Source organism: Sorex fumeus, unplaced genomic scaffold, assembly GCF_029834395.1.
Source record: "Sorex fumeus unplaced genomic scaffold, SorFum_2.1 ptg000095l, whole genome shotgun sequence".
Lineage (NCBI taxonomy): Eukaryota > Metazoa > Chordata > Mammalia > Eulipotyphla > Soricidae > Sorex > Sorex fumeus.
Window position 1 is genome coordinate 4550140 of NW_026606152.1, and position 27887 is coordinate 4578026.

The following is a 27887-nucleotide window of genomic DNA, read 5'->3' on the forward strand; positions in this document are numbered from 1 at the left end:
CCTCCGTCCCAGACCTGTGTCCTGCGGCCCGTGTGTCCTTGCAGCCAGCTCTGGACCTCAGGCCTGAGCCGGGCCGTGCTCATGGCTCTCGTCATCCCCGCGCAGGGCTGGTGGCGCGGGAGGGGGCGCAGCCGTGCCCCGCTCCTGGGCAGCTGGTCCTGGCGCTCCAGGCGGTTGACGGGACAGTTCGATTTTTAAAGTTTTCTACAGTTTTCCTTTATAATCACCCCCATTTTTACTTAACAACTGATTTGTTGTGGTCCTTATTTCTGAACTCAAAGCTTGTGAAAAAATAAACAGCCCGCTGGCCTGCCCGGGAGTGATCATTTAAGGGGTGGCCGCTCAGGGGTCCAGGGGCTCCCCCTGATGCCATGCCGCACCCCATCCTGAAGGGCAGCGGGGTGAGTCAGGGCTCCGGGGGCCTTCCCTGCAGCCAGGCCCAGGTCTCTACCCCACCCGACCTTCCCACGTTTGGAGGCAGGTTATGGGGCGGGGGAGTGTCTTACAGAAGAAGTGGGGGGTGGGTGCTGGGGAAAAGAGGACCGGGAAGGAAGTGCTCCAAGGGTGCAAAGTCCCGTCTCTGCGTTGAGAGGCACGAGGCCTACGAAGGCCCCTAGAGCCACGCAGGACGGGGCGGGGCTACGAAGAGGGGTGAGGCTGGGGCCTCCCGCTAGGTGTCCGCTCTGGGCCTCGTGGTCCTGCTGTCTTCTGCCTCCGCTCCTCCTCTGTCCTGCGGGCTCAGCCTGGCGCTGCTGCCACAGAGAAGGCTCCATCCAGACCTGGCCAGGACCTGGCGGGCCTGAGGGGGCAGAAACCACCGTCCCCAGGCAGTGATGGGGATGCGCCCCTTGCGCCCAGCAAGGTGGGAGACGGACCCCCTGCACTCCCACCCCGCGAGGCTGGAGAGCAGGCCCATGGCACGTCATCCAGGACCTACCCTGCAGCAGGGTCCTCCTCCTCGCGTGCCCCGGGGTCGCATCTGTCCCTGGGAGGGGGCTTCTTCTTCCTGGTCCTCGGGGGTTTCTCTGCACACAACATGTGACCCAGCTGGGCCTCAGGGCACCCACAGCCCTTCAGTATGATGGGGCGCTTGTGCTTGCTGTCCCCCCACATTCCCGCCTCAAGGGGTGTGGGCAGGACTGCGGCACCCCAAACCCGCAGCGACGGCGGCAGAGCTGGGGGCGAACTGGAGGTGTGAACCTTGTCCCGCCCCACAGTCCCTTGCACGATTCGGGGGGAGTGAGAAGACCCAGCCCTGGTCTATGCCCCTATATGGCCGGCTCCACGTTCCACCAGCCACGTGCACAGCCGTCACCTAAGGGGGAGGCGTGCTGAGGGACAGGCAGTTTCCACGTAGACCCCTTTTCCAGATGGGGAAATGGGGGAGGGGGCAGATGGCCTACTGCAGCGTCCCCAGGAAGCAGACAGATGGCTACAGCACTGGGAGTTGGGGGGGGGGTATAAAGCTTGTCTGCACACACCCACAAGAGCCAGAGAGGCTGAGCTTGCTAAGGACACACACTGCCCAGAGGTGACCCTGCAGCCAGCACTGACCTGGAAGTCCACGCTTCTGGGGCAATGTTCTGCTATCACCTAGGGGCACCCGGGCCAATGCAGCCAGCTCGGAGATGAAGACCTGCTCGGCTTCCTGCGTACAGAGAGGACTCCGTCGGGTGCCGCCCCCACAGGGCTCTGCTCCTGAGGAACTGGCCCCAGCAGCGTGGTGCCCTCTGCTCTGGCACAGGGCTTCACACTCACACTGGTAAGCCACGCGGTGACAAAGCACCACTTCTGGGACAACATTATTCCCTAATGAAGCACCTGCTGGGCCCCAGGACCTGATGCAGTGGCCGCAGGCACAGGGATCCATGTGCAGATATGCAGGTGTGTGCGTGGGGGGTACATAGGAGCTGGGAGGGGCTCGGTGCTCAGGGCCCTCCGAGCATGGTGCAGTGGGTGCCCACCCTCTGAGCCCACGCTGACCTGCGGTGCCCTGGCCTGTACCTGGAGCTGCGTGTCCAGCTGGGCCTGCAGGCTCTCCATGGCCCTGGCCGCCTGATCCCGGGCGCGCAGGCGGACCCGCTGGTGTGCAGTGAACTGCATCAGGAACTTCTTATGTTGCGCCCACATCCTGGAGAAGGGCACAGCCCGGCTGAGCCCTGACCCCCCGACGGCCACTGTGGGCACAGGGCTGCCTGACTCTACCCAAGGGCTCCTCGTCGCCTTCCATGTGGAAGCAGTTGGGGACACAAGCGGAGTGTGGAAGACTAAGGGGTGAGCGGCTGCTGCGCAGCAGGGGCTTTCTGTGGGGCACGGTCTTCAGGGGCGAGGCTCCTGGGCGCATCCCTCCGTCCTGTTTCACTTACTTTGGGTTTGGGCCACCCCCGGCTGTGCTTTCCCAGTGGCTCCTCAGGACGGGTTTGCTCAAAGGAGCGGAGCTAACCCAGAAGGTGGAACCAGCTGTTGGCAGGTTCACTGAAGCTACCGAGGCCTGAGGCCCATCACACTCTGCTCTTCTTGCTCCCTGCAAACTTCTATTCATCCTACAAGACCCCAGCATTCGTCAACATCACTTCCTATCTGCCATCCACTCATCCGTCCACCCTCCACACCTATACATCCACTTGCCCATCCACCCATCCACCTGTTAACCCACCTACCGACCCATCCAGTCACCCACCCATGGACACATTCACCCACCCACCCATCTACCACTATCCACCCACCAATCCACCTACCCACCCCCCATCAATCCATTTACCCAGCCATCTAATCATTCACCCACTTGCCCACCCATCTGTCCATCCACCCACACAGCTGGCCAGCCACCTACCCACCCACCAACCCATCCACCCATCCATACCCCCTGCATTCCCCATCCAATCACCTGCTGCCTATATGACCAACTACCCACCCACCTTGCACACGGCTCATATCTCCACCCACAAGCATCCACCCCACCCACCGTCTCATTCATTCATCCACTCCCCCAGGCACCACCCGCGCATACCGCCACCCCCTACCGCCCTACCACCCCGCCCCCATCAGCAGTCCAGTTCTGTCTGGGCCATGATGAGACAGCAGAGAGGAGGGGACTTGGCTCTGCCCTCCCGAGGCCCACCCTGGACTAGGGGCACAGAAACTGAACAAACAGGTGGGTGTGAGGGTAGTGCCGAGGGTAGTGCCCTTGCCCACCGCCCCCACGTTCACCCCCTGGAGCTGAAACCGGAACTGAAAGTGGCAGGAAGCATGAGCTGGGGGACAGGACAGGAGCCGCTCTGCACGCACACACACGGACACATGCAGGCACACAGACACACTGCCAACACCCAAACAGTGCTGATCTCTTGGTTTCTGGACAGAAGGTCTCTCTCTCTCTCTCTCTCTCTCTCACACACACACACACACACACACACACACACGTACGTCCCGCCCCACCCAAAGGGGTGCCTCACCTCTGGTGCAGGGCGGAGCTGGGCGCCTGGACACCTCCTGCCGCCTCAGGCCCCGGGTGGGCAACGTCGAGATCCTGCTGCTTGTGCAGCCTGTAGCTCTCCACTCTCTCCCCTAGAGGGCACAGGGTTGAGGGCAGTGCAGAGGAGAGGAGTGGGCGCTGTGCGCAGGGCGAGGACGCCCACTGGCCACCCGCCTGCCCTCCTCTCTGAGGCCACCTCCTGGCTTTGCACTCAGGATCACCCCAGCGGGGTCTCAGGGACCCTGTGGGGTGCAAGTCTCCCCCAGAAGGGAAAGCCCTGCCTGGGGCCATCTGCTGCCCACTGGCCACAAGGGAGCTGGAGGCTAAGGCCTTCCAGGACCCGCAGTGTACCCCAGGGCAGCACCCAGCCCCGACATCTCATCCCGCCGGAGCCCAAAAGGGCACTGCGGGGTGACCCCAGAGCAGCCGGGTGTCACGCGGGGCCAGACAAAGCTGTGAAGGGCAGACGTCCACCCCACGGTCACGCACCTCGCAGGCCCTGCAGCCGCAGCAGGGCTCGGCCCTGGTGCTCCTGCATCACCGTCCCCAGCTGCTGCTCGTAGGTGCGCACCAGCCGCTCCACGCCCGCGCTGGTCACGTACACGCTCTCCACGGCCGCCTCCACCAGGGCCATCTGCGGGGACGGGCAGAGGTGAGCGGGTGGCCCTTCCACACTGTCCGCCCATGCCCGCCACCAGCCTGGCTAGGTGAGGCCGCAGGAGGCCGAGGGCTTGGTCCACACCAGGCCTCTCTCTCGGGTCTCAGGCTTGCTGTGTAACCGCCTCCCCTCCCACCCAGCCACGGCCAGGAGGTGCCAGTGGGCCAGAAGGGCCCTTCCTCTCGGAGCACCAAGGCAGAGCTTTGGGGCAGAGTCCCACTTCCCGCCTGGAGTGGCAGTGGTCATTCTGGAGCCCGGAGGAACGGGGGTGGGGGGTGGGGGTGTGGGGCGAGAGCTGGGCTCCTCCCGGTATCTGCTCTGTGGGGCAGGTGAGCCAGGGAGCAGGGTCCGGCGTCTGGGCTCTGTACCTTGCCGTCATCCCTGTCCTTGGCCCGGCTCCTGGTGGCCGCGTGGCGTGCCTGCCCCAGCAGTGCCTGCGCGATGGCCCGCTCCGTGTGCTGCTGCAGCAGCTGCCCCAGCTCCTGCGCCTCGGCCAGCAGCTGCTGCTGGACCTGCTGCCGCACGTGCTGGGCCTCGTCCCGCAGCCTGCCTGCCTCCTCTGCCACGCGCGCCTCCTGCACGGGCAGGCCAAGGCGAGGAGAGAAACAGGGCCTCAAGGCTCGAGCGTGCCCAAGGCCCTCGGTGCCCACATGGACACCGCAGCCTCACCCCCTTCCCAATGCCTCGGAGACTTCGGGAGGGAGTGAGGCGGCTGCGGAGGTTCAGAGACGCCGAGTGACTTTCTACGAGGCACAAGCAGAGCCAGAGCTGGGGTCAGGTCTGAGACGGAGGGTAGCGAGGGGCATCAGGGAAACTGAGGCAGGGCCTAAGGAGCTCTGATGTCCCTGTCGGGCTGGCCCTGGAGAGGGGCGGGGGGTGGGCAGGAGCAGCTGCCCGCTGAGTCCTCCTGGGTGGAGGCTGCATGCGGCAGGTGGAGGGCACATGTGTGCTCTGAGTAGAGGCTGTGTGCGCTCTGATTCCTCGCTCTGACCCAGGTCCTAGCAGGGGCCCTTGGGTGCCTGGGCGGTGGCGGGTCTTACCAGTGCTCTGAGCAGCTGCCACTGGTGCTCGTCCAGGCAGGGGGAGGTGCCCTGCTCCAGTGCCCGCTGCTCCCGGAGCTCCTGCACAAGGCTCTTCTTCCCCGACAGCCTCATCTGCGCCAGGGCGGCAAGGGCATGGCCGCGCAGGGCCAGACGGCGAAGCGCCCCTCGCAGCAGCAGGCTGTGGCCCTGCAGGACCCCCCGCACGGACCTGGGAGAGAGGGGTGGGCGGGTCAGCCCCGAGGGCTCTGGGCTCACCGGTGGGGATGGTCCCTGCCGTGCGTTGCACCCGACTCCGGGCGGGTCCCTTCCCACTGGGGGCCTCTGGTGGGTGGGGCTGACCCCCAGGCTGTTCTGTAGCGCCAGCTGCCGTGCAGGTTCTGGGGCTCCTGCTCCCGCCTTTCTTCTCCACACAGTTGCATGCATGCACATATATGCACACACGGACACGTGCACCCATGGACACATACACGTGTGCGTATGTGCTCACACAATACACATTGTGCACATGCAGACATGCAAATATACATATGAACACATGTATAGTGCGCCCATACACATATGTGCGTGCACATACAATGCACCCGTGCACAGATACACACAAGGGCATGCACACAGATGTTCACTCTTGTGCACATATACTTGTGTGCTCTTCCAGGGCCAACTGGGGCTGACCCTTAGGCACAGCTCCGCCCTGCCCGCCCCCGGCTCTTGCCCCTGCATGTCCCTCCTGTGTGGCGGGGAGCTCTGTGCGGTCTCAGGCACTTGCATCCCCACTGAGTCTCCGTGTGAACAGGCACGATCCAATCCGGGGGTTGCAGGCCATTCAGGCTCCTGATCTCAGTGGCGCAGAAGCTTGTGGCTCTGGGCTTAGCATCTGGTGGTGTGAGCTGGTACAAATTCTCTGGAGTTACAGCCCAGTGCCCAGTCTGAGCCAGTGGTCTGCAGCCACTGTCCCTGGACCAGGGCCTGTCCATAGGCCCAGTACCCTGCAAAGCCACTGGTCTGGTTCTGGCCGCTGGTGTGTGGCCTGGACATAGACAGGTGGGGGTCAACGGGGGAGAGCAGGCTGAGGAGTACTGTCTGAAACTCAGTCCCGTAGTGCTCCTGGCCCTGGGCGGCGGCAGTGAACGTAACCACGCACACAGAGAGAGCCAGTGAGACAGAGAAGAAGCCAACAGCAGAAACTCCCACAGATCGGTGTGACCAAACAACAATCTGATACACTTGTCCCAGAAATTAAAGAACGTGCCAGAGAACTGAAAGGTAAAGTGGACACTCTAGAAGTGAAAACAGAAACCAACCTGGAATGTGAGCCTCGCACCAGAGGGAGGGGCAGCTGCAGAGAGGAACAGGAGTCAGCAGGAGGGAGCGGACAATGACACAGCAGGGACGGCATGTGCCTTGCTTGTGGCCAACCTGGGTTCGAGCTCTGGCACCCTATAGGTCCCCTGAGTCCACCAGGAGTGACTCCTGAGTGCAGAGCCAGGAGTCAGCCCTGAGCACTGCCAGGTGTGGCCCAAAATACAGAAAAACCAAACAACAAAAATCCCAGACAGTAAAGCTTGTGAAAGACAGAGGGAATCCAGCCAAAGACGCAGAGGCCTGCGACTGGCAGCCCAGGAAGGGCAAGGGAGGAGGCGGCGGGAAGGGCAGAGGAATCTTACGCGATTGTGAGGCAGCAGGAATCTTCAGAAGCTGAAGAAAAGAGTCATGAGCTCAAGCCGCACACAGATGAACTCAAGACAAGCAACACACACAGGCACAAAACCCAACCACACACAAGGGCCAGAGAGAGGACTCCAGGTGTCGGTGCTTGTGGTCTGAATGCAGGAGGCCTCGGGTGGAGCCCTGGGACCTCCTGAGCCTCTGAGACCAGGGATACAGAATTCGGGGGTCTCAGGGTCTGACTGCCCAAGCCGGACGCAGGTTAGACTTTGACAAGAATGCAAACTGAAATCTCTAAACAACTCTAGGAAAAATAAAAATAATTTATAATAGTTAAAAAGGGCTAACATCGGATAGTTTTTTTAAAGTTGCATCCTCTTGGGGTCAGAGAAGTAGCTCAGTCGGCAGGCTCTGCATTCAGGAGGCCCGGGATCCATCCCCAGCCCGGAGACTGACCCCTGAGCACTGAACCAGGAGTAGCTCCAGAGCACCACTAGGTGTGGCCTCAAAACCCAATCAATAATTTTTAAAAATAATCTGAACAAAAATTGGGGGAGAAAAAGAAACACAACGCGGAACACACAAATAGTAGGATGTAGTCAAACACTTCAGTGAATCTGCACTAGGGCTGAGCACGAGGCCACGGGGCTCGGGGCTTCCCCCACCTGCCCCTCTGGGGCGCGCTCGGCTCTCCGGGAAGCCTAGGCTGCTACTCAGACGGCTACCTCGGCTCAATTTTCTCAAAATAAGAAATGCTTCGGATCAAGTGGGAAAAAAAAAATCAGTTGCAGCAAAGGCGTAAAAATAAACCAGGGGGCGGGAGCTGGAACACAGTGAGTAGGGTGCTGGCCTTGCACGCGGCTGGACCGGGTTCGGGTCCCAACATCCCATACGGTCCCCCGAGCACCGCCAGGGGTGATTCCTGAGGGCAGAGCCAGGAGGAACCCCTGAGCATCCCCGGGAGTGACCCCAAAAGGCAAAAACATAAAAAAAAAATGAGCAGGGCCGGCTTGGGCGCGACTTTCTGGGGTGCGGGCCCCCCGGGCAGAGCCTGCCCCGGCCAGAGACGGGCTCGCACTGCAAGGTCCGCGGGGCCTCGTCACCCGGAGGCGCGGGCTGGGTGCTTGGTCGGGCGGCTGTCCCGGGTGCGCGTGCCCAGCCCTGTGCTGCCTGCAAGGGGCGGACGCACGGCTCCCTGCCAAAGCCAGATCTGCCTCCGGGCCCCTGCTTCCGGCCACGCCCCGAGGACACTCTGCCTCTGGCCACGCCTCCCTGGCCCCCTGCTTCCGGCCACGCCCTGAGGACACTCTGCCTCTGGCCACGCCTCCCTGGCCCCCTGCTTCCGGCCATGCCCTCTGCAGCCGCAGCGGCGCTCACATGTTCCGGTCTCTAGGCCACTCTGGGCGGTGAGCGTGCACGCCTTGCAGAAAGACCCCTGTGCCCGTCATGGTACATCCCGGACTCTGCCCTCCGCCCTGCAGCCAGCAGCTCCTGTACTCACTCCTCGCTGAGTCCTCCCAGCCGGCTCAGCACGTGCTGGACGATGTCCTCCCGGCTCTCCCGGAGCTGAGTCTGCAGCACCGTGGACAGAGCGCACTCTTCCATCCAGACCTAGGCCCCAGGCAGAGTGGCGGGTCAACCCAAGCCCATTCCACCCTGCGTGTGTTGGGTCATGCCTTTTGCTCCTAGTTTTATAAACAAAACTGGAGCTGAAGTAATACTAGCTCATCGGGGACGGTATTTGCCTTGCACACAGCTGACTTGCGTTCGGTCCCCAGCACCCGACATGGTCCCCTGAGCACTGCCAGCAGTGACCCTTGAGTGCAGAGTCAGGAGTAACCCCTGAACATTGCCAGGTGTGCCCACGCAAAACAAAAGCGAAGACAATAATCTTTTCCCCTCCAATTTAGTCATATTTCTCATGTATTTTCAGCTAAAGGTGTATTAAATTTTTCTAATTTACAAGCATTAAGGTGAAAGCATGAAAAGGTATTTTCTTGTTTTATTCTGTTTCTGGGCCACACTCAACATGCTCAGAGTTTATTCCTGGCTCTGTACTCAGAGATAAGTCCTGGTGGACTCGGAAACATATGGGGTGCTGGGGATCAAACACTGGTCAGCCTTGTGCAAAGCAAGCACCCTACCCACTGTATTATCTCTCTGGCCCCTACATTTTCTATGGTGTGTGGAAGGAACGGATTTTCTATGCATAAATCAGTGCAGATGGTCTGGGTGCCCTTTCATTAGCTATTTTCTCTCTGTGACCCACCTGCCATGCCAGTCCGTCTCACATGGTTTCCATAAATGCCTGCACCTAATTTCAAGAGCTCGCTTTCCTCCCAGAAGCTCAGTCCCTGGTCCCCCAGCGAGACTGCAGGTCTGCCTAGGCGCTCATGCTCCTCCTAGCAGCCAAACCTTCATTGTGACTTTGGAATCAATCCTCAAACTCTGGGGGAAATAAGCTTTGAATTTGGACTGTATTAGAAGTCCGAGTTTGGAGAAAATTCTCATCTGTCTAGATGCGGTTCCTTGCCTAGGAGCAAGAAGGTTCTCATGGTTTAGCATACCCTGAACTGCTCCGAACGCTCACTCCCATTCTGGCCTGCTCCCTCCAGGCACCCTGTACCTGCTCTTGGGAGAATCTTGAGGTACGTTCTCATGGGTATTGCAAGGCAAATCTCCTTGGCCGGGAATATTGATTTATACCAGCAAAACACCGAGGATCTTAATCACGGCTGATGGTTTTAGATTGTCTTTTCAACAGAGATCATCTTATCCACATAAGTCCAAGGAAGGGATTATCCAGGCTGCAGATCAACCATCTTTTGTTGTTTAAGGTCTTATCTGCATGGGAGAAGCAGTGTCTCTTCTGCCCACCCTAATGGCACTGCTCTGACTTTGGTGCCAACCTATTTTCTAGACTAATTTAAAAATCAGAACCAACACTCCTCTGGCCAATGTTGTGTTTTCCTTCCTTAAGTTCCTTGGCTTTTTGCTAAGGTTTTTAGAGCTCCATGTTTTATTTCCATTTCCCTCATGGCCAGACTTTGGCAGACAATCCTGAGCCCAGAATGCCTGAGGTTACACACCATTTCCTTTATGCTGGGATTCATGTTGCATCAAGTCAGCCGGTTCCTACCCCGCCTGCTCCAGGAAACATCCCCTTGGCCTCCCAGTCTGACCCCCTTGGCCTTCGATGGTCAGTGCAGCAGTCAGTGCGGTGTCCTGAATGCACCACTCACATCTTCTTGTCAGGGCTACTTCTTCAGCCACACTCAAGTCTATCCCTTAACTCAACTGCATTTGTTTCTATGACTGTAAAAGGCTGGGGACTACTCAGTGTACCCGCATGCCAAAGCCTGGGGTTCAGTGCCCAGTCCCCCGGGCCCTCAAGCACTGCCAGGTGAGGCTTGGGTGGCTGCTCGCACTGCTGGGCCTGAGCAATGTACAGTCTGGCTGAGGTGGCCAGGAGGGCCCCTCCCTCTCCTTCCCCTTGTCCCCCATCGAGGGGTGTACATGGCTTTATGACTCTTTTCACTCCGTCTTTTTTTTTCCGGGGCAGGGAGTTGGGCCACACTTGAACTGCTCAGGGCTTACTCCTGCCTCTGTACTCAGGGGTCACTCTTGGTGGGACTCAGGGGACCATACTACGTGGTGCCCACTGAGGAGAGAAGGGAAGTGACAGTCTAATGCTGTAGGTGAGTGGAGACCTTGGCGCCGCAGTTAGAGTGCCTGAGGTGCCAACACAGAGTCAGGAGCAGAGTCCTCGTGTCCAACATGGCAGAGGCTGCTGCCAAGTTGCTCTGCCTATCTGTGCTGACCCTGCCGCTGGGCTCAGCGGTGGAACGTCCACACAAACAGTGGTACAGGCCAGATATGGGATATAGACACAAGCATGATGCCAGACCATGGGCACTAAGTGGCTGTTGGCCTAGACCAATCAGACAGGCCAGCATGAAGCCCATGGCGGCCAAGCACGGCCCACTGCAGCTCCAAGAAACGTGGCCTTTGCTCTTTATAAAGTGCCTCCAAACACTTGATTGAGACAAATTCCATGGCTTCTTCTGAGTGCACTCTTGGGTCATGGAGGCACTGGCAGGTTTGACCTGGTGGGGGCCGGGGAGGGGAGCGTTCAGGACTGCACCCCCACATTCTCTGTGCAGCAGCAGCCTCTAGGAGTCATGGGAAGGTGGGAATCCCAGGCTCCTGTTTCCTAGCAGGAAGATCAGGGAGCACGGGAGAGGGGAGAGCGTGGGAGAGAACTTCAGCGAGGCTGGGCCTCCCGTTGTGGGACACACCGAGCTTGTGCCCTAAGCCCAAGGATGACCCGCGTCCCTCTGGCTGCAGGAGGACGCTGCTGCTCTGAGCTGGGCAGCAGGAGAGAATCGCACGTGGCTTCAGGTCTTCCTCATCTAATGCTTCTCCTTTGGGCAGTTTCTAATTCCGCTTTTCGGGGGTGGGGGAGAAGCTTGGACCACTCCCAGCAGTGCTTTCTGGAGTTCCTCCTGGCTCTGTGTTCAGGGGTTACACAGAGGTGGTCTGAGGCTGTGTGCTGACAGGGCTGCAACCCGCACCACACCTATGCAGCATGACTTGCACGCGTCAGCCCTCTGCGCTATTACTTGGGTTCCAGGTTCTAATCTCTTAAAGTAAAATTCTTGCCCTCGATGTGGCTGAAAACCTGTCCCACCGACGCGGGGGCTGGAAATAACCCAGCGGGACTCCGGGACACTGGAGGGCTGCGGTGTGCCTGGTCTCACTGGCTGGAGCCCAGTGTGGATGGCCTGCTGCTTCCGGGCGCCAGCTCGCACCTGCCTCACTCCGCGAGGGGCCACATTCCTTGGCCACGTCACTCCACGCAACGCCCCTTCCTCAGATGCTCCCAGTCCTCGCCCTCCTCCCAGAGGGTCCTCTCCCATTCATGCTCTCACCCTGCCACGCCTGCCAAGCCCCTCACCCCGGTCGGTCACAGCAGAGGTGCAGGGACACGGATGCAGACATCGCGGGCAGCTTCATCCTTTCGGCTGCATACCTGTTACCTGTTTCCACGAGCGAGTTTCTCTGTGAAACTGCTGGGTGCCGGAGCTCAGCCCCACGAGCCGCCTCCTAGGGTTGCCTGACTTACTAGAACAGATCTGGCTGCTTCTGGATGGTTCCTGGAAGGCTCCGCCCACTGACTTCCGGTCGCGGGCGGGGTCCACGGAGACCCCGCCCACTGACTTCCTGTTGTGGGTGGGGTCATGCCCACTAACTTCCTGTTGTGGGTGGGTTCCACAGAGGCCCCGCCCACCGACTTTTCCTTGTGAGCACAGATCTGCTTATCCTTCAACCTCTGCGAGGGTGCTGCTGGGGCGCCTGGCACTGCCAGTCATGCCTGGGCATGGCTGGGTACCCCATTTCTGAAGCACACACCTGTTTTTCCTGCTCCAGAAGGTCCTGGAAGAGCGTCCACTGCTGCTTCCGGAAGCGATCAGATTTCTCCAGCTGCTGGGCCGTAGTTTCCTGCACCTCCTGCTGCAGGCACTCGCACTGGGCCCTGGACAGGCCCGTCAAGTCTGGGAGCGTCTCAAGGAATAGCACGTCCACAAACTTCTGGAAAGTTCCCACAGTGCTTTGGTACAGCTCCTGCAGCCGGGGGGCACACATGGGGTCCTGGCTGTGTTCTCACTGGTGGGCCAGGAATCCCTCTGCCACTCTCCGGGACTTCGAGACCTGGGGAACGTCTAGGGAACGAACTCTCAGCGCACACCAGGGCCGGTGGCACTTGGAGCTGCATGCACACGTGTTCACACACACACACAGGACATCCAGAAACACGCATGCACCCTCCCACATAAGCAGCTACATTGGCACACACAGGTGTACCACACACGCAGCGTTTGCAATGCATGCAGTGCACAAGGCACCAAGCACACGTGCAAACGTCATGCACACGTGTTTGCACATGTGCACAATACACATGCACTTGTGGCGTGTGCATAATGTGCTCAAACACGTGCACAAAAGCAAAGTCATGTATACAAGCATATGTTGCATATGAACACACATACTCACACATCCACATATTCACATGCTTGCACTCACATACTCAAACACGTGCACATGAGCCTACAGAGTGCATGTAGCCCGTTGACTCTCTGCACAATGGTTGGGACCTGCTGACCCTACCTGCCCCCTCCCCATCTGTGGCCCATCTCCTACCTGGCACAGTGCCACCAGGGCCTCAGTGATCCCGAGGGTCTCCTGGTCCTCCTGCTCACTTAGCATCAGCTGCTGCCGCTCCAGGAGCGCGTGGAAAGCCTGTGGGTGAGGGGGGCTGAGTCGTCCAGGCTGCTCCTGGGGTTCCACCCCCACCTCTCCTCCCAACATCCCAGGGGACAGTGGGGTGCCCATGAGGATCCCAGGACCCCTGGGGCTGGGGTAAGGCACAGGGCAGCCTCGAGGAGAGAAGTGGGCTCTGGAGCTGGCTGGGGGAGGCACGGGGGGGGGGTTACCTGCAGGAAGCCCTTGGGGTCTGAGGGTGGCTGCGTCTCGGCCAGGAAGTGCCTCTGCTCCTCCTCCTGGGCCCGCCGGAGCTCGGCTGTGCTCTCTGCCTGCCGGGCCAGCGCCGCCTTTACCAGCTCCTGGCCTTGCTGGACCAACTCTGCAGTGAATGAGCCGTGGCCTTGCTGGTCACTCCCCTGCCCACGCTGGCGAGTGGGGCGCCCCAGGAAGTGCCACCCTTTCTGCGGCTCCTCCAAGCCTGTGCCTGGAGGCCTCACCCTTCCAAGCCCTTGGTGGGACCCCCACCTCCACCGGGGTCCCAGGAACCAGGAGCAGGCGACAAGGTGGCCATGGATGGTGCCCCCAGTGGACAAGCTGCAGCCCTGCCCTGGGTGTGTGGAAACGGGGCCCTACAGGGTGTGAGAGTCAAACAGGGCAGTCCTTCCAGGAAGGGACAGGGCACCAGGGAGCTTCCTTCCTGAGCAGAGAGGTGGCAGCCAAGCTGGCAGCCCCTGGGCACGGAGCTGGCTGTACCCTGCCTCAGGACCCGATGCCCAGTAGGGGCAGAAATTGCGGGCGGCTCCTGGTATGGAGTCTGGGAGACACAGACATGGGGAATGAGCCCAGAGGGGGCTTTGTGGGATATGTCGCCTCAGTGCAGCGGTGGGGACCCCTTCTTGGGACCCCCTCCGATCCGAGGTGGACTCCACACCCAGGCCCTGCACGGCCAGCCCTGGTCAGCCTCGGCCACACGTGTGCAACATCAGGCTCCCACATGTGTGCGCAATGCCGGGCGTGTCCGGGCAAACGCGTGTGTGGTGCGATGTGGGGGTGGGCCTGGGCACAGGCATGCGATGCTCGCTCCCATGGGCTCCCTCCCTGCCCTGCGCAGGGACCACCTTCCCCGGCCCGAGACTCTGCAGCATGGGGAGCGGCCGAAGAATGCACTTTTCCTGGGCACCGGCTTCTGGGGGTCCCGGAGAGTCCCACTCTCTGAGTGAAGCTGCCAGACTGTGCCCTGGGGCCCTCCCAGGGTGGTCCGGCTCAGGGGCACTGCTGGGTCCCCGCGCCCCGTCTCTCCGCAGACTGCGACCCACCTCGGGTGAAGCGCTCGGTCTCCCCCCAGAAGGCCCGATGCTGCTGTGTGAGTGTGTCCTCCTTCTGCTGCCCAGAGAGCTGGCCCCCTGCTGTGAGCCGCTCCAGGACGCGGGACAGCACAGCCAGCCGGCACCGCGCCTCCTCCTGCATCTGCAGCTTCAGGGCCTCCATGGCCTTAGCGGCGTGCGCCCGGCCCAGGGTCCTCTGCACCGAGTCCTGGAGGCCGAGCAGGCGGTCAGCGCCCTGGGCTGTGTCAGGGGCTCACCCGAAGCCCTTCATCTTGCCTGGGCCCGAGCTGCACGCCCCTCCAGCTCCAGCGAAGCCCAAAGGCGGGGTGGGGGGGACGGCAAGCACCAGCAGGGTCGCATTCCAAGGAAGAGGCCGGACCCTCCCCAGGAGCTGCACCCGGCCAGCACTTGGGCCTTGCCCAGCCATGGACCCCGAGAGTCTGGCCAATCGGCCGGCTCTGGAGATCCACCCTCCTTCACGCCCGGTTCCTTTCCAGGCCCACAGCAGGCTCTGCCCCCTTCTACTCGGGCCCTCCCCACACCCCCAGCTCGCCGGCCAAACCTGGAGGACTTCTCAGAGGCAGCAATGCCCCACCCTGCGGGCACAGCCCTGACTGTGAGCACTAGCCTTTGCGGCCAGCTGGCTGGGGGTCCTGGCTGTCCCAGCTCCCTATGGTCCAGGCTCTCCTCCAGATGGACGCTGGGGAGGGGTGGGGTGGGTGGGGCTGCTCTGGGGCAGGGCGGAGATGGCCTCCTCCTCCTCAGGCCCAGTGAGGGCAGCTCAGCATCCAGAAATAAACCACCAGTGCGTGCGGCCCTCGGCCACTAGAGGGCGCCGTAGGACAGGTGCTGGGGCCAGGAGGGGCGGCCAGGAAAGCGGGCTTGGGAGGCCTGTGACCTCCGCAGCCCCTCACTCCTGGCCCTGCCAACATCGCCTCTGTACTCCAGGGCGGGGAGGGGTGGGCTGGGGAACAAGGGAGAGGTCGGGGCCGGCCGTATGCTGGGCGCCTGGGGAAGGAGACAGGAAAGAGAGAGCGGGTGTGGGGGGGGGGAGGGGGGCAGTGCCCAGGGCACGGCCCGCACCCTCCCACGCTCCCATGTTCCCTGCCTCCCCCGTCCAGTGCTGATCCTCAAGGGGCTGAGCCCGCTGACCCCACCGAGAGCTCAGCGCCACCCCCCCACCCCCCCGGGGCTCACTGAGTTCTGAGCCAGGGCACCTGCGATGCAGCAGGAAACCCTCTGCTGGACAGGCGTGGCTGTCTGGGTGCCAGGAGGCGCGTTCTGAAGCCCACCTGCTGTGGGTTCTCTGACCCTCTCTGGTCTCTGTTCTGCAGATGAGTCAGAGAGGGAAAGCCACCTGCCAGAGGTAACAGAGCTAAGTGTGGTCTCCGCCCCAACTCTGACTGTACAGGAGCACTCAGTGGGTGCTCAAGGGGAGACACACTGATAATGGGGTGATTCTTTCCCTTGCCCCTTGGAGCCAGGGCTCAGCTGAGGATATTCCTTTCCTCTCCGCATCAATGTCCTGCAGATAGGACATAAATAAAGAGGGAAGGAAAAGCCCTTCGGCTGTGACTAGTGCTGCCATCAGCAGCCACACAGAGGGCACACGGAGGGCGCAGGAGGGCGCAGCAGGGGCTTGGGGGACCCGGGGGTCAGCACTGGCCCTGCCCCCGTAGGGAGCCTACAGTGCAGCACAGCGCCCCCTGCCGGCCGAGGCGGGAGATGGATGCGCACACCGTGGCCAACCCCAGGGCTCCTGATCCTGGCAGCGCCCTCTCTGTCTCCTGCCTATCTGCCTGGGGCTGGCAGGCCTTCCACAGAGGGCACAGGAACTCCCCGTGGGCAGCGCCATCAGGGGGGCAGGGGGCACTGGTGCTCCACTCCACACTGCACCAGCAGGGCTGGAGCCGGGCAGGCGGGTCAGGGTCCCCAAGAGGCACAGTGGGCAGTGAGGAGAAACCCCAGTGGGCAGTGAGGAGAAACCCCAGCTCCATCCGTCCTGGCTCGCCTGGTCACCCAGGAGCACCGGGGGGCCACGGGACCCACAGCCTCTGTGGGGTGTGGCCCCCTCTGGGCCCCAAGGAATTTGCAGACCTCCTCAGCTAACTTCAATGTGTTTGCGCACTTGAGAAAATCCCACTGTGGTGGGATGACAGACAGACAGACGGAGAGACAGGTGAACGGATGAGAGGATGGACGAAGGGGTGGGTGAGTGCACGGGTAAGAGAGTGGGTGGATGGAGGAGGGATAAATGGACGGATGGATGGAGGTTGGATGGGCGGGTGGGTGAATGAGTGGACAGATGATGGATACAGGGATAGGTGAGTGGGTGGGTGGGTGAATGAGTGGATGGATGGGAGGACGGATGGAGGGACAGAGGGACAGATGGGAGGGTGGATGGTCAGATAGGAGAGTGAGGGAGGGGATGGGCGAGTGAATCCATTTCTCTCTAGCGCACCCCACCACACGGGGGCCTTCGATCAATGATTCCTGCAGCACCCGAGGCCCTGGGACTCTGTCTCCTCAGCTCGGCTCTGTGCCCCTCCCGCCCCTGGCCACACTACCAGGGCCTGCAGGTCCTGAGAGTCCTCGAGCAGCCCCTCGGCCACCGTCATTCTCTCCATCAGCGTAATCTGGAGCTGTCGGGCTTTGGAGCTTGAGCACTTCACCTGGTCCACTAGGAAGTGCTGGACGTTCTCCATCTGCCTCCAGAAAGCGTTCATCTGCAGAGGAGGGGAAGGAGCGAGAGAGGGCATGACACTTGGTTAAGAAAGCTCTGGAAAGGCTCCGCACGCACTCCGGATTCCCATGCCCCATCACAACCCCACCCCCAACTCTACAGCTCAAGGCGAGGCTCTCCAAGTGAGAGTCACCTTCTCGGGAGAGGGAGAGGAGCCCCACCCTGCACTGGGGGTGCCCGTCAGATCCAGAAGGCTGCAGCTCAGACTCCTGCAGGCCCAGGGCCGGGGCTGGGTGGCACTCCTGGGTGCAGCCACATCTTAAAGAGGAAGAACAGCTTGATGGTGACAAGGGAAGCCTGTCCCAAGGAGTGGGACGGCGCTGGGTGATTTCTGACGTGCACTGGCAGATGAAACTGGTGAGCAGAGGCTGGAGCAATGGTACAGTGTGGAGGGTGCTCACCTTGCACGTGGATGACCCCCGTTTTGATCCCCGGCTCCACCAGGAGTGACCCCTGAGCACAGAGCCAAGAGTAAGCCCTGAGCACTGTCGGGTGTGACCCCAAGACAAAGCAAAGAAACAAAAGAGTGGGAAGAATACAATGGACAACTAAGCCCGCGGCAGTGCTGGTGGCCCAGGGCAGGATTGCAAAGAGCACCGAAGGGAGGGCGAAGTCACAAACCCTGCACACGAACGGCCACGTCCTTGGCAAGATTGCGGGAAGACGCCCTGTGCCCCCAAGAGCCAACACGATCCCTGGCACCCAGCGGGCGCCACAGCCAGGCTTGCCCACTCGTAACCTACCCGGGGGCTATGCGAGACAGAGGCGCTGGAGAGGCTGGGGTGGGAGCCTGGCCTAGAGAAGCTGGCAGTCGGCTTGCTCTGCCCTAGGGAGCTGGCTGCCGCCTGGGACAGGCCGGCTCCCGGAACGGAGAGACTAATCTCAAATCAAAGTCGGGGCTCGCGCAGAAGGACACGGCCTCCGTGGGAACCCAGTGACCCAGCTCTCCCCTTTCTCTCCAGAAATCGGCCGTGGGGAAGCGGGGGCTCTGGCTACTCCTGCTGTCTCCACTGGAAGCCACAGTGACCGTCCCCCGCACGGACACGTGGGCACGTACGTGCTGGACAAGAAGCTCCGCTTCCTCGAGCTCCTTCTTCTCCACGTCGGCCAACGTGACGTACTCCGGCTCTGCGGCTGCCCCCCCCTCTGCGCCCGACAGTCTCGCCCTGAGGCTCTTCTCGATTTCCTCCAGGTCCTGAGCAAAAGCCAAAAGCCGAGCCAGTAAATGGGCTGGGGGTGGGGGGTGACGACGCCGTCTACGACGATGCTTTTCACTTTGAAAAATCGTATTAAGTATTTCTCCACCGTCCCTCGTGGCTCCGTGCATTGTGCTCTTTAAGACATGCAGCCCAACGTTTATTCCCACCCATAAAAATCAAGAACGAAAGATCTTGACTTTTTAAAGATATGTTGCTATTTTTAGACTGGTACCCAAGTTTTTACGTATCAACTTTTATGTGGTATTAAAATGTACATATGCTAATCAACTATTTTATAACTGAAAGTGAAAGTTTCATACTACATTATGCGTTAACAATGTAACAGCTGTTATTATTTATTCTACTAGATGGAAACAAAACATTGTATAGATGAAAGCAAAAATACTTTCCTAGGTTACATGTAGCACTGTCCTCCTGTTGTGCATCTATTTGCTTGAGTGGGCACCAGTAACGTCTCCACTGTGAGACTTGTTGTTACTGTTTTTGGCATATCCAATACACCAGGGGTAGCTTGGCGGGATAACCTCAGTAGCTTGCCAGGCTCTCTGAGAGGGACGAAGGAATTGAACCCGGGTCAGCCACGTGCAAGGCAAATGCTCTACCCACTGTGCTATTGCTCCGTAGTAATAAACTATTTTTAAATCCCTCCCCTCTAAAAATAGGCAGAAGACTTACGTTTTCTTGCTTTGAAAGAATTTTCTGGTATAATTCATCATCCGACTTCTTTTTAGGAAGCTCAAGGAGACACATTTTAAAAATCTGAATAAACATCTGTTGCAAAACAGGGAACAAGAGGAAGGCTTGAGTTTGAAGCCTCCTTTCTGTCCTTCACACACATGCACACATACACGCACACGCACGCACACACATGCCCATACACACACACGCGCGCGCGCGCGCGCGCACACACACACACACACACACTATTTTGCTACAGGAAGACACCAGATCATGTACTATCATGAGGGCTGTAAAGGACTTCCAGTTTTCATCACGCCTGTGGTCCTGCCCCAGCCTAGGACCAGCTGCCCGCCAAGCGCCGAGGCGTTCTCCAGGCACGGTCACCAAACGCACCGCACAGGGCTGGGACGGACATTTCTAACTCGAAGGCTGGCCTGTCCCTTGTGGCAGGAGGAGCACGCCCAGAGTGCCTGGGACCTATCCCTGCCTCTGTGCTGGGGGCTCACTCCTGGCGCTCGGGGGCCACGGGGTGTCAGGAAAGGAGCCCAGGCAGTCGTGCCAGCGAGCACCTTCCCCGTGGCTCCCGGGCCCCAGCCTTGGGGTTCTGCCAGCACCGCACCGGCCCCTGAGGAGGCTCAGAGGCCAGGCTACTGGATGCGGGCCCCGCTGGACCAGCACAGACCAACACAATCCTTCCCACCCACGGGGAGGAACTCAGTCGAGCCTCTGGCCACAGCCTGCAGAGGCCAGGACTGTGCCCGCTGTCCACCAGGGGCCAGCACCACCTGGAGACAAGCCCCTCCCGCCTTCGAAGCACCGAAGCCGGCACCGTGGGCAGCTGGTTCCGGGACCCTCGTACTGGACGCAGGTCTGCTTTCTTTCGACTCCAAACAGAACTGGGATGTTCCCAGGCCGGCCCTCCCGGCCATGGGGCTCCAACACTTTAGCTCCGAGCAACTAGTCTCCAGAGGGTGAGTCTGTCCCGCAGACGACAAAGCCGAAAGCCACGCGGCCCCCAGGTGACGACAGTGTGGCTCAGCAATGCCAGGGTGGGCAAGAGTGTGGGCAAGCTGTGAGTGTGTGACGGTGTAATGTGAGAGTGTGTGTGACAGTGCGAGAGAGTGAGCGAATGTGCGTGAGTGAATGTGAGTGTGAGTGTGTAATGTGAGTGTATGAGTGCGTGTGTAATTTGAGAGTGTGTGATGTGGGAGTGAGTGAGTGTAATGAGTGTGTGTAACGTGTGTAAGTGTGAGTGAATGTGAATGTGTGTGAGTGTTGTGACTGTGTCCATGTGAGCGTGCGTATGAGTGTGAGCATGAGTGAATGTGTAACTTGAGTGGGACAGTGTAAGTAAATGTGAGAGTGTGAGTGTGTGTGAATGCGAGTGTGAGAGTGAGTTTCTGTGAGTGTGCGTGAGTGAACATGACTGTGTCCGTGTGAGAGTGGGTATGAGAGTGAGTGCATGAGTGGGAGTGAATGTGAGTGCGAGTGTGGCTATGAGTGAATGTGTGTGAATGTGTGAGGATGTTGGAGGGTGAGATGTGTGGTGAGTGGATGTGCGAGAGTTGTATGTGTCAGAGGACGTGTGTGTAGCGAGTGTGCAGGTGTGAGCTGGTGTGTGTCACTGTGCATTTGGGGAGGGTTAGTGCGGGGACCAACCCCAGGGCGAGTCCTCCACCCAAGGCCCCTGCTTGGCCCTTGTGTGCCTTGTGCCGGACACACCCACGCAGCCCCCCCAGCGTGTGCCCATCTCCAGAGACGCCCCGGGAGCACAGACTCTGTACGGCAACCAGGCCCCAATACCACCACACGCTGTCCCTTCCCACGGGGTCACCAGGGTCGGCCTCTGAGCTACGAGGGGGGCAGCCCTGCCACCTACCAGGTGCTTCTCTCGCCTCAGGGCCGTGTCCAGACTCAGTAGGTCCTGGAGGTGGAGGTCATAGAGGCACAAGTCGAGGTCCAGGCTGGAAGGCGGGAGATAGGAGGGGGCTGGAGGAGCGTGAGGGGGTCTGCCGGGGCTGGAGGGCGGCTCCCTCTCTGCTCTGCCTGCGGGCAGGGGGAGACCGGCGCCCACCTCGACTGTTCCTGGCAGGACTCTGCCTGCTGGAGGGCCCAGGGCGAGGACTCGGGGCCTGGGGCGGGTGACCGGCTTACAGGGCAGGAAAGGGGTGTCGGTCTTGGGGCTGTCCTGGACACGACCTGCCCCAAGCCCCCACTCGGCTGCCCTGGGGGCTTCTGCAGCCCCTCCCCTCTGGGAGCCCTGGTCTACGGGCCATGTGTGGGCTGCCCTGGCCAGCCTGTCCTGGTCAGAGGCCCTGGGCGTGAACTCAGGCCCTTCTCCGCCCCCAGCGCCGGTCCGGCCTCGCCCACTGCCCAGCTCAGGCTGGAGCCCACCGCTCCCAAGGCCCCAAGCTGCTCCTGTCAGCTTCCTCCTGTCCAGTCCCATGTTCTCACGGGCTCGGCGCCAAGCGACCAGGCTGGAACCTGTGCTGTGGGCCGAGGCCCGCCCTGGGCCCGGCGCCTGAAGACTCAGCAGGGAAGCGGGAGGCTCAGCCCGGCCTCCGGGCTCGCCTGCTGTTTGACCTTGGGTGAGGCACTCAGCCTCTCTGTGTCCGGCTGGCACATGTTATCTTAGCAAGGGGTAGAGGGCCAGGGAGACAGCACAAGTGGTGGGCTCCGTGTTCCCACCCTGCCACCACTGGGCCCCCCGCCCGTGAGTGCGGGGCCCTGAGCAGCACAGCCCTGGGACTGAGCACCAAGCACCACAGCATACGGCTGTGAGAGTCACCTTGCCCCCTGCCCAGGCGCAACTGTCAGCCCTTGTGACAAATTAACAGGCCCGAGCAACAGTGCAGTGGACAGGTGCTGGCCCTGCACACAGCTAGCCCGGGCTCAATCCTAGGCACCATCTACAGTACCCCATGCTGGCCAGGAGTGACCCTGAGCACCGAGCGAGTGACCCTGAGCACCGAGTGAAGAGTGACCCTGAGCACCGAGCGAGGAGTGACCCTGAGCACCGAGTGAGGAGTGACCCTGAGCACCGAGTGAGGAGTAACCCTGAGCACGGCTGGATGTGGCCTCAACACCGAAACCAAACAAACGAGATTAAAGGGAGGCAGTAACGGCATCCCTGGCGGCTCGGAGGACTTCGGTCACTGATTAACAGTCAAGGAGACTGTCCCAACCTCCCCAGGGCCACCGGGACCATCTGACCAGCCTCTGGGCAATGATTAACCCCAGCAGACACAGGAGGTGCCCGGCCCCTGCTCAGTGTGCGTGTCATGGGCCGGAGGAGGTTGGGTGGGGGTGGTGGAGGCCCTGCCCGTCCCTCGGGCTCAGGTCTGACCCCCGAGCCCCTCGGTGGCTCGTGCCACGGGCGCTGCCATGTGTCGGTGCTGAGCACCGGCCCTCTGAGCCCAGCTCACCTCTCGCAGGCCAGCGCCTCGGGGAAGCTGCGGACCCGCAGGAAGGCACGCTGCGGGAGCCGCTCGTCGCTGGAGGCCGAGTGCGTGCTGGCCGAGGAGCTGTGCTCGTCCTTGGCCACGGGGCCCAGGCTGCCCAGGCTGCCGCTCGGTGACGCGTCGGCCGGCTGGTTGGGCAGCGGCACCGGCCGCAGGTGCTCGTGCAGCGACGGGTTGGATGAGCCATCGGCCAGAGGCTGTGGGGACAGCAGCTCAGCGGGGGCCCACACTGACCCTCACCAGGCCACACGGACCCCTCCTGGACCCACACTGACCTTGCCCGACCATACTGAACCCTCACCTGGCCCACACTGAACGCCCTGTGACAGGTGTGAAGCCCCCTCCCCCATAGAGGTGTGAACTCCCCACTGCAGTGTGAGCTCCCCGGTACAGGTGCAAACCCTGGGCTGCAGCTGTGCACTCCTAGTCACAGGTGAAGCTCCTGCCTCAGGAGCAAGCCGGCCAAGGGAGACAGACTCAGGCAGGCCATGGGCCCATCTGGTCTCAGTCCCAGGAACTCCAGCTCAGGGAGCACTACCAGGACACCGGCTTACTGAGCCATCCTGCCATCCCCGGACCATCCCGGACCATGGTCACCTGTCCCCCAACGCCTCAGTGAACCTCAGATTCCCTCACAGTCCTGCAGCTGCAGAACCTCAAACACGTCCCTGTTCCGGCATTCTGCCCTAAAACCCCCAGATGGGAAACCAAAGCGTGTCTCCGAGCCCTCCCCCCCGCCCCCCGCACTTCCCGATGCTCACCCGGAACTTCTGGTTGATGGGGTAGACGACCTTGGCCTTCAGGGCGAATGAGGTGACGCTGCTGGGGAAGGGCGGCTCATAGTCCTGGGGAGAGAAGGCGGCCGGGACGACACAGGTGGCACGCTGGGGGATGGCACGGGTTGGGCATGACACGAAGGGCTCGGGCACACAGCGGGGAGATGGTATGGGGCTCGGGCACATGGGGCCAGGAAGTCGCACAGGCTCAGGCACACACCTGCAGGCTCCGACCTGTAGTCTCATCACTGGCACCACGTGGTCCCCAGTTACATCCGTCCCCTGGGAGCCCTTGGACCCCTGGGCCCTGGGAGTTCCTGGGACTCTCCTGTTCAGCCAGGCCCGGAGGAAGGTGGGCAGAGATCTCTCCCTAGAGAGTCATTTGTCCTGGGCTCCAGCCAGGCCCACCCTAAAGGGACCCCACCCCCACCCCACAGACTCCCTGCATCAGACCCACCTCCTGTATCGGAGGGAGGGAGGCCGTAAGTAGCTGCAACCATCTTTCCTTTGCCTAATAACTTGGTCCCGGGGCCAGAGACAGTCTAGGGCTGAGGGTTTGTGTTGTACAGAGCCAACCCCAGTGTGATCACCACAAAGAGTCCCCTGAGCCCGGCCCGGAGTGACCCTTGAGCACCGCTGGGAATGGCCCCAAGCTCAAACAAAACCAAACTGGATCCACGTTTTTTCTGCCTGCAAACCCGGCTCTGCCCTCCTGGCCAGACAAGCCAGCCTGCCAAGAGACCTTGGCAAGGCCCCTAGGGCTTCCAGTGTGTGCGTTCAGCTTCCGGCAGTCCGAGGCTGGCTCCAAGCTCGCTCGGAACATGAGGGCTCAGGGCCGGGGCGGCGGGGGGCAAGATGCGGGCAGGACGGCCTGCTTCTCCCGTGGCCTTGCAAACAGGCAGAGTAGGGACAGGGCGAGGCAGAGGGAGACACGGTCACGCTGCCCTGAGAGGGGAGACGAGCCCATCGGAGCCGGAAGAGGAACCTGGCTGTGAGGAGCCCATGGCCGGGCTGGGGGCCGCACGTTCAAGGCAGGGGACAGCCAACAGGCTCCTGCAAAGGTGCTCATGCCACTGGCCGCCTCAGATTGGCAGAGAGAGAGCACCGAGGGCGCACAGCACATGGCAGCGCTGGCGGGATGGGGAGGGCCCCACATTCCCACTGGGAGGCTGTCGTAGCCCCGCGGAAGGCACGTGGTGGTTTCCGGAGAGCAAGGAGAGCGGCCATAGCGCAGCTGGGCAGGCGCTCATGCGTGGCTGACCCAGGTTCGATTCTCGGCAGCCCCTATGATTCCCGAGCACTGCCCGGAGTGATCCCAGAGTGCAGAGACAGGAGAAACCCTGCACACTGCCAAGTGTGGCCCACAAACCAACAACAAAACGGTAAGGCTGGTGCTTCCTTCGGGCTGGCCATCTCGCTTCCTGGGCTCTCCCCCGAACCCAGACTTGCTGATTCCACGTCCGCACACCTTAACAAGATGTCCAAGCACCGTGGTTGCTGCTGCACCTGGCACCACGCCAGGGCATGGGACACGCAGAGTCTAACGGGTGGGAAGCTACCCCACATAAACGGAACCCCCGCAGCTGCCAGAGAGTTTGTGGCAGTGTGGATGGAACTGGTCAATGGCAGAAGGACTGTATTGGACAGTCTCGCCCATCTGTGCTACAGAGACAAGCAAGGGCCAAAGACAAAGCCTCGGGCCCAGAACCAGGGAGCAGCCCAGAGGTGACAGAGGGACAGCGGGGCTGTGGCCACTCACTGCACGCCCAACCGTGGCACCAGCAGGACCGTGGTCACGTGGGCTCAGTCCTGAAGGGCATGAGAACACCGGTACCCACGGGTCAGACATGCCAAGGGGAGCCAGACAGCGGATGAGTGGCTCTCGGGGAGACAGGACCCCGAGACCTGCAACCCCACCCCGATCCCAGGCGCTAAGCACACAGCCTGCGGTGGAACATTCCAGAGCTGACCCCATGACCAGAGAAACGGGCAGTTGGCCTTGGCACTGTCATCAGGAAGTGACTCCACAGCCCCTTTTCTTGCCCAGTGCATACATGAGGCCGTGCCAGGGTGGGTCCTTGATCCTGGGTCCCCCCAAAGTCTGGGGGCACCCACCCCAGATCAGCCGCAACTTGGCGGCCAGGTGGGACCAGGCCTGGACCAGAACAGGTGGGCACCCTGGCCCAGCATGCCCACCTCCTGCACCCGGCGACAGCGCCCAGCGTCCCACTTACATCTGGAGGCTCCTCCCTGGACAGCTGGGCTTCTCTCCGTCTCCTGCGGGCAGGGGAGCTGGCATCTGGGGATGCGGGCACGTTAGACTCCAGATTCCTGAGCAGGCTCTGGGCATCATCTTTCTAGAACCGGGAGGGGAAGGACACTGCAGTCTGGCCACCCAACCTGGCCTTCGCCCCTGATTCCTGCCCGGCCCGTTGCTCTCCCCCGTCTGTCTGCTCTAGAGGGTGCGGGTCCCACCGGGGGTCAGCAGACAGGACCCCTCCCGGGCACCTTCCTGGGAACCCAGACCTTCCCAGGGTCCCATTGCAGTTTCTCGGGACCTGGGAGCCAGCTCTGACCCTGTGCCCAGCCACACCACAGCCAACAGCGGCTCCCACGGGATGCCAGCAGCAGCGTGCGGTGGGTTTTAAAACAATCTTAATTACTCTAGAGGACAGACGGAGAGATGGCACAGGGACACGGCTTGCACACGGCCATCCCACGGGCCTTTCCCAGCGTCCTGGGACACATTCGTGCCACTGGGGCCAGTACCCTCAACTTCCCAAACTCACAGCACTGTTTGGGAAGGGGAGGCGGTCCTGGAGATCACTGGGGTCTCGCACAGCGCAGGCAGCGCCCCCCTGCCATCTCCGGGACAGGTCACCCACCCCCCAGGCCCTGCGGAGGCAGGCTGTCTGCACCTGCGCAGGCTCCCAGGCCCGGGAGAAGGCGCTGGCGGACTCGCACCCGAGGCGCGGAGCAGGAGGGGACTGAATGCGCGCACAGCCAGCAGCCAGCGGACGGGAGCCGGCCAGGCGGGGCTGGAAGGAGGGACCGGGCTGGGCAGCCGCTTGCTGGCCAGGACGCGGGTCCCCGCCTCCGGACGGCCCGGGCCAGCCCACAGTGCCGCGAAGGCGGAGGCGCGCGCCCCCGGGAGGCTCAGAGACAGATCGCGGGAGCGGGTCCGAGGTGGGCGAGCACTTCCAGGGTCGCCCCGGACCGCCCCCGAGGGGTCCCGCGCGGCCTCCCTCCGCGAACGCGGCGTCCAGCCCCCTCCTCCCGCCCCGCGCGCCCCGACCCCGCGCGCTGACCCACCTGGTGCCGCGGCCGCGCGCGGGCAGCGCGGCAACCGAGCCAGAGGCCCAGGCCCAGGCCGAGCGCGGCGCCCAGCAGCACGGCGGGGGCCAGCAGCGCGGACACCGGTTGCAGCGTGTCCCGGCCCAGCCACAGCCGCGCGTCGCTCCCGCAGCCCGGTGCGCCGCGGGCCATGGCGGGGCGCAGTCGGCGCGGGCCGCGCGCATCCCGCCGCCCGCGCCGGTCCTCGCCCGCGCATCCCGCCGCCCGCCTGGGAGGAGCCTGTCGCCCGCCCACGCCCAGGCACCAGCCCCGGCCCGGCCCGCACTGAGCATGCTCGGCCTCTCCCGAGTCCGCGCTTCCCCGGCCAGAGCGCGCTCCCCTCGGGAGCACCACTTGGGGAGTCCACGTTTCCCTCCTTCCCCCCGCGAGAAGCACGCTTCTCCCTGGAGCACCTCCGGGGAACTCCGCGGATCCTCCCGGAGAGAGGCGCGCGGCCCCAGAAGCATCACTCAGGGAGACCCCGGTTCCCCCTCCCCCGGCTGGAGGCGCACTTCTCCCTGGAGCACCACTTGGAGAGTCCATGTTTCCCCCTGGCGAGAAGCAGCACTCAGGAGGACTCCGTGTTTCCCCTGGCCAGAGGCCCGCGTCCCCCTCACTCCGGGGGGGGACTGGTTTCCCCCCCCCTCCAGAGGTGTTTCCTTCCTGGAGCACCACTTGAGGAGTTCACGTTTGCCCTTGGGGAGAGGTGCGCTTCCCCCTGGAGCCCAACAGTTGTCCGCCGTGACAGCCCCCTGTTTCCAGGGCTAGGTCCAAAGCATGTATCCCCTGCGCCCCGGCTTAGCATCTCTGTCCCTGCTCATGTGTCCTTTATGCCCTCAGGTCCCCACAGCCAGCTCAGAGCCAGGGCTTACAGGAACCCAAGGCTGGTCCAGCCCGCTCCCTCCCTTGCCCTTACTCTCTACCCACGGGACATCCCTGGGTCTCCGAGTTGGCCACTGCTGCTCACTTGTTTTAGGGGACCCTCCTGTCTTAGTTCTGCCTTGCTCCTAGATGGAACAAGGTGTGTGCAAGCGCCCCCCGAAGTTGGACACCAGGTGGTCACTCAGCGTTCCTGAGATCCCACCTGGAGGTGGCCACAGTTGAGGACACTCATGGGCTGCACTGGATCAGGCCAGCACTGACCACAGCCCCCACTGCTGGCTCTGGTGGGAATCCACAGGCCATCAGCAACTCCCGTCCCTGTGTGGACCCCGTCTGCGTGGCCAGCGCCATGTTACAGCTC

The 27887-nt window shown here is 61.8% G+C and overlaps 2 protein-coding genes across 2 annotated transcripts in view; one reads left to right on the top strand and one right to left on the bottom strand.

The window, feature by feature from the left end:
• The window catches only part of CRMP1 (collapsin response mediator protein 1), a 328086-nt gene that overhangs the window by 30516 nt on the left and 269683 nt on the right, over positions 1–27887 (top strand). The gene's annotated exons all lie outside the window — the stretch shown is intronic.
• Positions 117–26797, bottom strand: EVC (EvC ciliary complex subunit 1). Its single transcript, XM_056132786.1, has 21 exons — positions 26624–26797; positions 25546–25668; positions 23297–23380; positions 22500–22732; positions 20954–21038; positions 19069–19164; positions 18231–18368; positions 16998–17156; positions 14422–14638; positions 13336–13484; positions 13043–13141; positions 12254–12466; positions 8343–8452; positions 5174–5384; positions 4502–4708; positions 3965–4109; positions 3456–3567; positions 2005–2131; positions 1555–1648; positions 938–1025; positions 117–752 (listed from the first exon to the last, which is right to left on the bottom strand). Exons 1-21 carry the CDS (start codon positions 26795–26797, stop codon positions 671–673), a joined length of 2946 nt encoding a protein of 981 aa, XP_055988761.1. The 3' UTR covers positions 117–670.

Excerpts from the sequence above, each read along its gene's own strand:
- EVC (XM_056132786.1), bottom strand. The coding sequence starts at position 26,797 with ATGGCCCGCGGCGCACCGGGCTGCGGGAGCGACGCGCGGCTGTGGCTG. Across the intron at positions 21,039-22,499 it reads GAGGCGCTGGCCTGCGAGAG|CCTGGACCTCGACTTGTGCC; the intron begins GTGAGCTGGGCT and ends CCCGCCTTCCAG. Across the intron at positions 4,110-4,501 it reads AGGACAGGGATGACGGCAAG|ATGGCCCTGGTGGAGGCGGC; the intron begins GTACAGAGCCCA and ends CCGTCCCCGCAG.